Source organism: Physeter macrocephalus, chromosome 1, assembly GCF_002837175.3.
Source record: "Physeter macrocephalus isolate SW-GA chromosome 1, ASM283717v5, whole genome shotgun sequence".
Classification (NCBI taxonomy): domain Eukaryota; kingdom Metazoa; phylum Chordata; class Mammalia; order Artiodactyla; family Physeteridae; genus Physeter; species Physeter macrocephalus.
The window spans coordinates 111,831,677-111,843,901 of NC_041214.2; the positions used below are offsets into that span (position 1 = coordinate 111,831,677).

The following is a 12,225-nucleotide window of genomic DNA, read 5'->3' on the forward strand; positions in this document are numbered from 1 at the left end:
GAGAGGCCACGACAGAGGGAGGCCCGCGTACCACAAAAAAAAAAAAAAAAAAAAAAAAAAAAAAAAAAAAAAAAAAAAAAAAAAGAAGCAGGAAAATGTTAGAGGTAATCAAGAAATAAAAAAAAAAAAAAGGCATAGAACCATATATAACCCAGATATTGGAGTTAGAAGATAAGAACTTTAAAATGATTTGATTAATATGTTGGAGAAAATAGTCAAAGATAAACAAAATGGATGAAAATGGAATCTGCTAAAAAAAAAGTCAAGTGGACATTCTAGAACTGAAAATGCATAATGATATATCTGAAATTAAGAACTTACTATATGGGTTTGATAGCAGACTGAATAAAGCAGAAGACAGGTGAGGGAACTTTAAAAAAGGACAATAGAAAGTATCCCACTGTAGCTCAGAGAGGAAAAAGAATGTAAAGAAGAGAACAGAGCATAAGAGACAAGTGTGATACAGTCAAAAAGTCTAATTTACATGTGACTGGAGTTGCAGAAGGATTAAGGGTGGAGAGAGAGAATAAGGCAGACACAAATTTGAAGAAAAAATTTCAAAACTAAAAGACTTGTGTATTGAAGAAGCTCAGAAAACCATAAGCTACATATGTACAATGACAAGTATGGGTATTATTTTCTAGCTCATCAGAGACTCTATAGGAACTGTAGCAACGTTAAAAAGAAATTTTAAATAGCAACGGATCACTCTGCTTTTTGAACTTTTAGCTCATTACTTCAGTCATAACCAGTATTATTTATGAAGATGGGTATAGCAAAAGGTATTTTTGACCAGAAGCTTGTTTGGAGAATCCTTAAAGGTACTTTCAAAGCATGAGGGTTATAGTATACAGTTATAACTTTTGGTATAATTGGGGAGGATTGATAATATACAATAGAACATGGTACACATTATGGAAACCACTAAACATGTTATGCTGGGTTTTTTTCCTTTTTTATTCTAGACTGGAACTTCATTATAGGGTGACAGTTCTGGCCTTCTAATACTCTTTCCAAAGAGATTTGATTTTGTTTTTAGATATCCAAAGTGCCTTATTACATAACATAGTCTGAGTCTGTTATATAATTCTAGTTTATGTAGCCTCAGTCAGTAGAACATACTTCTTTTTTTTTTTGCGGTATGCGGGCCTCTCACTGTTGCGGCCTCTCCCATTGCGGAGCACAGGCTCCGGACGCACAGGCTCAGCGGCCATGGCTCACGGGCCTAGCCGCTCCACGGCATGTAGGATCTTCCTGGACAGGGGCACGAACCCATGTCCCCTGCATCAGCAGGCGGACTCTCAACCACTGCCCCACCAAGGAAGCCTGAACATACTTCTAATATAGGTGGTAGCACCAGTTAAGATTGCTGGGGGGAAAACCTCAGAACACTAAATCTTGTGTATCACAAATTTGTGCACTAATATAACAGAGTGTGGATTGAAGAAAATAGGTTTCAGGTTGACCATTCAAACCCTGTGGAACTTTGTAACTAGGCCATAAGAAAAACAATTTTAATTCTAATAAAAATACTTGCACAGTTAAATCTCCACTGAGATGTGCCCCTAGAATCACAGTCAGTCCTTCATTTGAGCTTTATACTCTGGGACTCTTAATTTCTTCTTTAAGACGTAAGTCCTTCTTACATCTGGCTTCTAATAGTTTCATCAAATTTATAAACATGATCTAGGGGTAGTCTTATTCAGCAGTTACTCTTTTATTTTTTTAAACACAGGCAGAATTGTCTGCAGTTGCAACTTGCAACTTCCTTATTAAGCTTAACATAATGGAAAATATATCAGTTCCTTAAGCCACTAAATTGGCTATTTCGTGGACTAAAAGAAGGTACTTCTGCAGGATTTTCTATTTTTTATGTGAGATTCTTCATTTACTGCTAAGGCTTCCTTTTCATTTTAATAGTTTCAAAATATTAACATGTTGGAAAAAATTGTGTTCAAACCAGCCTGACTTCTGCATTGTACTGAACCATTCTCTGTTTACTAATTCTCTTTGCACTAATTCACTTAAATATGCATTGTAGCAGAACATATGATGTTTAATTTTGATGTTCAAAAGTTAGCAGTTTAATGAAAGTGTTCTAAAATTGATTGTGGTGATGGTTGCACCACTCTGAATATACTGAAAATCATTCAGTTGAATACTTTAGGCAAATTGTATGTTATGTGAAATATATCTCAGTAAAGCTGTTATTTAAAAAAGTTAGCAATTTCTCATTTCTTATAAAAATGAGCTTAAAACAAATTTGAATTATACTACTAAAGTGATTGTACTCTGTCTTTTCTCTCATTAGGATCCTATTGTTAACTTTGAACTTCCAATTCATTTGGAGAAATGGTTTCCTCGTCATGTAATAAAGACCAAACGGGAAGATATTCGAGAGCTCATTTTGAAACTTCATTTACAGCAACAGAAGGGCAGCAGTAGCTAGTTAATCTGTACAAACATGACACAGATGTTCTATACGATTACTGGAAAGCTGCTTATCAGCATTTGTGTTAGCCAGCTCACAGAGAAGAAAATAACTTGCAGTAGTTTTATAAGTCACTGTACATTATTTAAAATATATAAGATATAATATTAGAATTGTTAGGATCTCATAGATGGAGTGGAAATGGGGGTGATATAGATAAAGTCATTAGATAGAAATTAAAATTTCATAAATATTTGATATTTTTCTGATTAAATATGCTTGGATTATGCAATAGCATATGTAATGTGGGAATGTTTTTATAGATAATAAAACTATGTGATCTGTACTTCCACATAACTGGGAGTTGAAGGGAGTTAGGTCCTCCCTGGTGCCAGCCCCAGTGCTTGTCAAATTCATTGACAAGTCACATTATATTGTAATTCTATTCTTTGCAGCTCAAGCATGCAATATGAATACTGTGTATTTTTTTTTTTTTAAAGAATTTAGTATCAAGGCTTCAGAAAATGCCATTTACGGCATCCCTTCTGTATAGTGTGAGAGAAGACATAATGTTAGGAAGGTGATAAAAATTCACTCTTTCAATGCGCAGCTTATTTTTCTCAGTTGCTAAGTGAAACCATTACTCTATTCTAATTGTTGTTTGTTTTCCATTTCTTTTGATGTCATGTGTGGGGATCTGAGAATTTAGTTCATTCATTCAGAGTGAAATTTGGAAGAAAAATTTAGCTATCCAAAATAGGTTTTTAAAAATTGTATATGTAGCTCAACTGAGTTTATTTGAGGTATAGCTATATAAATATTGACTTCTATCCTTTTCTTACATCCCAGAATATATGTACACAGTTTCTGTAAGTATAGAAGATAAAATTGGTGACTTCATAACTTTAATTTAAAAAATATCCTCAAAGTCTTCTATATTAATTGTTAGGACTAAATACATAATTTTATAGCTGTTTACCCAGTATTCATCTGCAAAAGCCAGATTGCTCTCATTGCTTTTGTATTTTTAAATTGTAATTTTTAAGGACCTGTGATCCCCATGGAGCATAAGTTTTTATGAAATGTTCAGGTAACAGTTCTGAATTGATGTGATGATGGTGGTATTACATATGATTAAACACTTCATAACCTTCTAATGTTATCAGGAATATTTTGAGGGGATGATTATATTGTATTTTCTCAGATAAGAAAAATGTTTTTTAATCTTCTGTTTTAAACATCTCTTAGATTTACATTGTTACTGTATATAAAGCAGTGAAGCAAAGGCAATTTAAGATGAAGCTAAAAGTCAGAACATTTTATTTCAAAATCCTGTGAATTGAGGTTGTCAGTTAAGCCTTAGTGTCCTTAAGTTTCTGTTAATCTTGCCATCATCTTTATATTGTTAAAGATATTTGTCCTTTGGAGATTTCCTATAAAGATGGTTATAATAACATGTTTCATTCCCAATTTCTGTGTGGGGGGAGGGGATTTTTTAGATGACTTAATTATTTTGTATATCTAATTTTGGGAAAGCAAGTATCTAATACATCTCCTTGTGACTTCTTAACTTTTTTGTTTGTATGTTTTTCAAAGACACCACTGTTCTTTATCATGTTTTGAAGATTGTTTAAAATTCGTTTTCCTAAATTCATATGGAAATAGTGCTTTGAGAATATCAACATTTTATATTAAACATGTTTCCAATTCATTAAATTGAGGTGTAATTTTTTTCCTTAAGAAACGTGAGCCATTCTTAGAAATAGATTTTAAATTGTAGAAATAGATTTTAAATTGTATGTTACTCAGTGCATGTCATATAATTGATGCTTATTCTGCTTTAACAGACATGTAATTTTGATAGTTCAGGGAACATTTTTTTTTTTTTTTGTGGTACGCGGGCTTCTCACTGTTGTGGCCTCTCCCTTCGCGGAGCACAGGCTCCGGACGCGCAGGCCCAGCGGCCGTGGCTCACGGGACCAGCCGCTCCGCAGCATGTGGGATCTTCCCAGATCGGGGCACGAACCTGCGTCCCCTGCATCGTCAGGCGGACTCTCAACCACTGCGCCACCAGGGAAGCCCTAGGGAACATTTTTTGAACATCTACTACTATCAGGCAATGTACAAGGTAGAAAAAACGGAATGACAACTCTTATTCCTAAGTCATGTATAGTCTAATGGGAGAAATGGACATATGAACAGTTTTAATATGCCTGTTAGAAACAATCATAGAGTTTTTTGGGAGCACAGGAGGGTGTTCAGCCTTCGTGTGTGTGTGTGTGTGTGTGTGTGTGTGTGTGTGAGAGAGAGAGAGAGAGAGAGAGAGAGAGAGAGAGAGAGATAGTGAGAGGTGGTAGAGAGTTAAGAGGGTTGTCACTAGACAAGGAAAGCCTTCTTAGAGAAGATAATACTGTTTCTCACAACTCTTAGGATAAAAAAATGGTAGCTCTTTTTTTTTTAAAGAAAAAGTTTAATACCTCTTAAAATCAGCTTTTGTGTGTGTATGTGTTAGGGGGAAAACAGGTCTAGACTTATCATACAGAGCCCTTTCTAATTTGATTCCAATCTACATTCTATCCTCATCTTTCCACTGTCACCTACTTTTTAGTCATATAAAGTTATTCATTTATGCTTTAATTACTTTTGGCTTAACACCAAGCTTAAGCCCTTTCTTAATAGGAAATTATCTTGTGTTTTCTTTCTTTCAATACTATTTCTTTGGAAAAGTACTAAGCTAAAATAAATGTGAAATGTCAGTTGTATTCAATATATATATATATATCTTTTACTGTGAAAATAACCTCTAATTGTTGAACTGTCTGGACTGGGAGAACTGTGAGTAGACATGCATACCCCGAAGCCCTCCTTGACCAGAACTTTTTAAAACTCTTTTGGAAAACCTGGGCCCCTTCTTCCCTCTGTAGAGTCTCTTGTAACTAACCTTGTCCTTATGGAAATTTGCAAACTTTGCCCAGGGGCTGTTAAAAGACTTGGTTCTATGTGTATGAGGCTTTCTTATGCTGGTGTGGTTTGCACCCACCTAGGTGGTCTGTTCTCTTACAACTGAGTTAGTCCCTTTTGAGAACTGGAGAAATCAGAATCAGGGCTAGTTTAGGATTCTGAAGAGAAATGTGCTTTACAAAACATTTTTTTTCCCAGAGAACTTCACCAGAGGTACATAAGATATAAATTCATTGCTATTTGATAGTAAATCCTAGCTTCCACAGGGATTTTGACTAATGTAATTCCTTTCTACTAGGTTTATTTGATAAAAACAACTGCCCTAAAACAAAATTTTTATCTGGTCCCCCATTGTGGTAAAGGATATCCTTTCTTGGTTAAGAATTACTCATGTAGGTAAAGACACTGGGCCTCATGTTTAATAGCAAATTAAGCAACAAAGTTATTATTATGTAGCTACCATTTATATTGTGTGCTTAGTAGGTGCCGGGTACTTTTCTAAGCATTTTCTGTGTGTTAACTAATTTAATGCTCACAATATCTCTATCATGAGTTAGCTTTAAGATTCCTATCCTATTTTATAGATAAGGAAGGAGACGTAAGTGGTTACAGTGAAAGATTTTCAAATTTTTTAATCGATGGAAATTTACAAGAAACGGCACCAAGAAAACTAACTTTATTTTGTATGTAGCTCTGTATTTCGGACATAGGCATAGTCAGTCTGGCATGTTATGCTTAAAAATCATAGGTTGTAGAAGAACCCAGAGAACTTGTGAATCTATCAGGTTTGACTAATAGATTGAGAAAAGTTGTAAAATTCAGTGAATTATATGTGTAACATTATTATTTTTTTTGGAAACATTTTTAAGTGGAGTGCTTATTAAAGGCAAGGAGAGTGTTAATAAAGAGCTTAGCTGGCTAGATTAGAGTAAAGAAATTGTCTCTCCCCATCTGTCCTAATTAGCTTATCTCTCCTGCTTTCATAGCATGCTGGTTATTTCAGAAAAGAAGTGAGAGGTACTTTGGAAGGACACCATTTTTATTTAGCCAATTTATAATGATTTTGGAATGGTTGTCAGTTTTTGAACATAAACTTAAATATTAGACCTTTTCTGTAACAATTTGTTACTGGAAGTTTCAGGCCTTTGGGTGTTCAATTAAGGATTTTGGCCTCTTTCTTTTGGTTTTGGCTCAAATGATTATGTTTCCTCATTTTGGGAAGATTTCTCTGGGTATTCTAATATTTGTCCTGATAGAAGGAAACCTTCCATCATTAACAGGTATTTAAAAATCTACATTATTTTTTATCTTTAGATCTGCAGTATATTTTCTCTAAAAATAACATTATTTGATATGACTGCTGTAAGAAATTGAATCAAATATTACTCTAGTCTTTGATATTGCTTCATTTAAATTGTATGAAAATCTCTCCAATAATATTGATTTTCCTCTTCATTAGTAATTCTTGGTTCAAAGCTTACTTCCTCTTATTTGTGTTGAAATTGGATGTATACTTGATTTCAATAACTAACAATCTTGAAATAAGGACTAGGAATTAAATGGAGAAAAAATTGAATGCTTTACTTCTCCGCTCCTTAAGCACACATGTCTATAATTCGAGCATGGAGTTCAAAATCCAAATGTGGTGCAAATGTCAGTTTTTCTTCATTTGTTACCTTTCTTTCTATGTCTCCATTCATCATCAGAAGCTTTGTTTATGCTTTCACTCTGTAGCACAAACCTACTTATCTTTGGAAGAGAGCCAAGAACCCAAGAGTACAGTTTCTTTTCTCCTGACTGACTCAGAATCCACAGACTCTTCTCTATCTATCGAAAAGAAACAACCTATGGACCACAGAGAAACTGAGAGACAGTGGTTGCTCAGAAGAAAGCGATCTACTCTGTTTCCTAATGGTGTGAAAACCTGCCCAGGTGAAAATGTTACAGAGGCTATGGCAAACCATGTGAAATATTTTAAAGTCCGAGGTAAGAAAACATTCAAACCCTTGGGCTCCATGACAAAATTCATAGTTCTAAAACAGTTGTTGTATTTGAACATTATAGTTCAAAATTTGTGATGCTTTGGATAGAAACTGAGCCCAATATTGTCTTTCTACTAGCCATGGAAAAAGGACTTGCGAAGAGTATGGTATTTATATAGCTTCAGAGGAAAGTTTACATTATTTTAAGAGAGGACATGGTTTAAAATTTTTGAAGCACTTCACAAATACCAGTTTATGTTGCTGGATAAATTAATTATAACTTTTACTTCTGCATTACAGTAATTTGTCTAAATATACCCACAAAAGATATAACTAAGATATACTTACCTACTTGGCTAATTAGTTATTTTATATACATGGAAATATGATCAATTTCTATATTTTATAGTTTAGCCATTCTACAGATTCAAGCTGATTCTAGTTGGTATACACAAAACTTTTTACCTCTCAAATGGTGGCACTTCTCACAATGGACCCTAAAGAAACAAAACTAGGAGTTTATTTTTATTTATTTTCATTTTTAAAAATTAATTTTTATTAGAGTATAGTTCCTTTACAATGTCGTGTTAGTTTTTTCTGTACAGGAAAGTGAATCAGCTATACGTATGAATATATCCCCTCTTTTTTGGATTTACTTCCCATTTAGGTCACCACAGAGCATTGAGTAGTTTCCTGTGCTATACAGTAGGTTCTCATTAGTTATCTGTTTTATACATAGTAATGTATATGTGTCAATCCCAATCTCCCAATTCATCCCACTCCCCCTTCCCCCTTGGTGTCCATACATTTGTTTTCTACATCTGTGTCTCTATTTCTGCTTTGTAAATAAGTTCATCTGTATCATTTTTCTAGATTCCACATATAAGCAATATTATACGATATTTGTTTTTCTCTTTCTGACTTACTTCACTCTGTATGACAGTCTCTAGGTCCATCCACGTCTCTGCAAATGGCACTATTTCATTCCGTTTTATGGCTGAGTAATATTCCATTGTATATATATCTACCACATCTTTATACATTCCTCTGTTGATGGACATTTAGGTTGCTTCCATGTCCTGGTTATTGTAAATAGTGCTGCAGTGTACATTGTGGTACATGTATCTTTTTGAATTATGGTTTTCTCTAAGAGAAAATGTATGTATGCTCAGGAGTGGGATTGCTGGGTCATATGGTAGTTCTATTTTTAGTTTTTTAAGGAACCTCCATACAGTTCTCCATAGTGGCTGTATAAGTTTACATTCCCACCCACAGTATAAGAGGGTTCCCTTTTCTCCACACCCTCACCAGCATTTATTGTTTGTAGATTTTTTGATGATGGCCATTCTGACTGGTGTGAGGTGATGCCTCATTGTAGTTTTGATTTGCATTTCTCTGATAATTAGTGATGTTGAGCATCCTTTCATGTGTTTGTTGGCCATCTGTATATCTTCTTTGGAGAAATGTCTATTTAGGTCTTCCGCCCATTTTTTGATTGGGTTGTTTGATTTTTTGATATTGAGCTTCATGAGCTGTTTGTATATTTTGGAGATTAATCCCTTGTCTGTTGCTTTGTTTGCAAATATTTTTTCCCATTCTGAGGGTTTTCTTTTCGTCTTGTTTATGGCTTCCTTTGCTGTGCAAAAGCTTTTAAGTTTCATTAGTTCCCTTTTGTTCATTTCTGTTTTTATTTTCATCACTCTAGGAGGTGGGTCAAAAAAGATCTTGCTGCGATTTATGTCAACGAGTGTTTTGCCTCTGTTTTCCTCTAAGAGTTTTATAGTGTCCGGCTTTACATTTAGGTCTTGAATCCATTTTGAGTTTATTTTTGTGTATGGTGTTAGGGAGTGTTCTAATTACATTCTTTTACATGTAGCTGTCCAGTTTTCCCAGCACCACTTTTTGAAGAGACTGTCTTTTCTCCATTGTATGTTCTTGCCTCCTTTGTCATATATTAGGTGACCATAGGTATGTGGGTTTGTCTCTGGGCTTTCTGTCCTGTTCCATTGATATTTCTGTTTTTGTACCTGTACCATACTGTCCTGATTACTATGGCTTTGTAGTATAGTCGGAAGTCCGAGAGCCTGATTTCTCCAGCTCCATTTTTCTTTTTCAGGATTGCTTTGGCTATTCAGGGTCTTTTGTGTTTCCATACAAATTGTAAAATTTTTTGTTCTAATTCTGTGAAAAATGCCATTGGTAATTTGATAGGGATTGCACTGAATCTGTAGATTGCTTTGGGCAGTACTAGGAATGCAAGAGATTTCTGTGCATTAATTTTGTAACCTGCAACTTTACCAAATTCATTGATTAGCTATAGTAGTTTCCTGGTGGCGTCTTTAGGATTTTCTATGTATAGTATCATGTCAACTGCAAACAGCAACAGTTTTACCTCTTTTCCAATTTGGATTCCTTTTATTTCTTTTTCTTCTGTGATTGCTGTGGCAAGGACTTCCAAAACTGTGTTGGATAATAGTGATGAGGGTGGACATCCTTGTCCTGTTCCTGATCTTAGAGGAAACGCTTCAGTTTTTCACTATTGAGAATGATGTTTGCTGTGGGTTTGTTGTATATGGCCTTTATTATGTTGAGGTGGGTTCCCTCTATGCACACTTTCTGGAGAGTTTTTATCATAAATCAGTGTTGAATTTTGTGAAAAGCTTTTTCTGTGTCTATTGAGATGATCATATGGTTTTTATTCTTCAGTTTGTTAATATGATGTATTACTTGTTTGATTTGCATATACTGAAGAATCCTTTCATCCCTGGGATAAATCCCACTTGATCATGGTGTATTATCCTTTTAATGTGTTGTTGGGTTCAGTTTGCTAGTATTTTGTTGAGGATTTTTGTGTCCATGTTCATCAGCGCTTTGGCCTGTAATTTTCTAATTTTGTAATATCTTTGTCTGGTTTTGATATCAGGGTGATGGTGGCCTCGTAGAAAGCTTGGGAGTGTTCCTCTGTAATTTTTTGGAACAGTTTCTGAAGGACAGGTGTTAGCTCTTCTCCAGATGTTTGATAGAATTCGCCTGTGAATCCATCTGGTCCTGGACTTTTGTTTGTTGGAAGACTTTTTATTTTATATTGAAGTATAGTTGATTAATAATGTTGTGTTAGTTTCAGGTGTACAACAGAGTGAGTCAGTTATACATATACATGTATCTATTCTTTTTTCAAATTCTTTTCCCATTTAGGTTGTTACATAATTATTTTATTTTCAATTAAACAGTGTTATCCTTGATCTCATACCCTTTTATTATATTAATTCATTCTCTGTTCCTTCTATTTACTAACTAGAATTGCTTAATTGACCGTAATATGTCCCTTAGATATTTGAAGGATTCCCAAACTTTGCTTTTTACTGCTCAAGAGCCAATAAAAAGCCATAATATGGATGCGATGCTAGTAAATTAAAGTGGATATAGATAATGAAATGATAGTGAAATCAGGCTTGTTCATTCGTGCATGTATTCAACAAATGTTTATTGATCATTTACTATTTACCAGGGACTGGGCTATATAAACCTTCAGTCTGAGCTGCTACTTTTCTTCTTCTTTATTTTCCTCTATCTTTTCCTTTCTGTCCTCCTTCCTTATCAAAGCAAATGCTTTTAAAATAAAAAATTTAATATCAGATATTACATATATTTGTATGTTTGATTTTTTAGTTTCTTAAAGTGCCACAGTATGTTAGAACTTTTTTTTTCAGCGTGTATTTATATCTCTTGGTTGTATTTTGGACTATCAAACTTACTAAGCAATAAACTTTTCTTTCACTTTTTAAATAGAAATCCATTGACCTGGCCTTTTGTGAGTAGGGCATATGTCAGAAGTGGGAAATTCCAAAGAGAGTGGGAAGAGAAAAAGGAACTGAAGATGAATGAGAATGAGTGTGTAATTTATCAAAATATGATGTCTACTACCTGGATTTTTATGTAATATTACTTTAAAATAGGTAAGAATACCAGAATACCTAGATAGCTTCTGGTTAAATAGTGAAGAGGAAATAACCAATCATTTAAGGAATATGATTATGCCTTTTAATTTCTTTGCCGTTGTGTTTATACATTCAAGAGACGCTATTGAAAAAGAAGCCAACCAAAAGAAAAATAAAGCATTCCTTGAATAATTGACTTTAAAATACAGATTCTGTGAATGAGATCATTGGAAAGGGACCTCAAAGCTAAAATGGTTGACACAGCACATCAAGATTATAACAATGTTGATATAGCTGTTACTGTCATGATAAAGAGTAAATATTTTATTTGTTATGTTTTGAAATTTAGGAAAAATGAATATTTCAACATAGCTCTTGATTTTGAAGAGATTTGGAAGAGATAATTGGATTATGCCCTTAGAACCAATTGTTTGGAGATTTGAGGAAAAGATCCACTCACTGTCCAACCAGGGATCTTTGGTCTTTCCACCAAGCTAATTCAGTGTAATGGTTTGCCCAATTTTTCCTTCATAGATAATTTGGTATCAGTTGCTAGTTGGTATAACACATTTGAAAAATATCTCCATTTAAGCAAGAAGCAACTGAACTTAACCTAATCATTTGTGAAATTAAAGAGATATTTAGGGTGCTTGGAGTAGGAAGTAATAGTATCCCCCTTTAAAAAACTATATTAGAAGTTGGACCTTTTAAAATATAGCTTTAAAAGGAAACCATAAACAAGACGAAAAGATAACCCTCAGAATGGAAGAAAATATTTACAAGTGAAGCAACTGGCAAAGGATTAGTCTCCAAAATTTACAAGCAGCTCATGCAGCTGAATATCAAAAAAACAAACAACCCAATCCAAAAATAGGCAGAAGACCTAAATAGACATTTCTCCAAAGAAGATATA

The 12,225-nt window shown here is 34.2% G+C and overlaps 2 protein-coding genes across 11 annotated transcripts in view; both read left to right on the plus strand.

The window, feature by feature from the left end:
- The window catches only part of SENP7 (SUMO specific peptidase 7), a 152,664-nt gene extending 148,522 nt beyond the window's left edge, over nt 1-4,142 (plus strand). For all 10 annotated transcript variants that reach the window (XM_007105434.4, XM_007105431.4, XM_007105435.4 and 7 more), the window contains one exon: nt 2,312-4,142. In XM_007105434.4, the coding sequence (XP_007105496.1) occupies nt 2,312-2,449 (138 nt within the window). In that variant the 3' untranslated portion in view covers nt 2,450-4,142. The remainder of the gene's footprint in view (nt 1-2,311) is intronic.
- A 2,809-nt stretch (nt 4,143-6,951) lies between these two features.
- The window catches only part of IMPG2 (interphotoreceptor matrix proteoglycan 2), a 71,367-nt gene continuing 66,093 nt past the window's right edge, over nt 6,952-12,225 (plus strand). The window contains exon 1 of the mRNA XM_055085856.1: nt 6,952-7,378. Coding sequence (XP_054941831.1) covers nt 6,952-7,378 — 427 coding nt within the window. The remainder of the gene's footprint in view (nt 7,379-12,225) is intronic.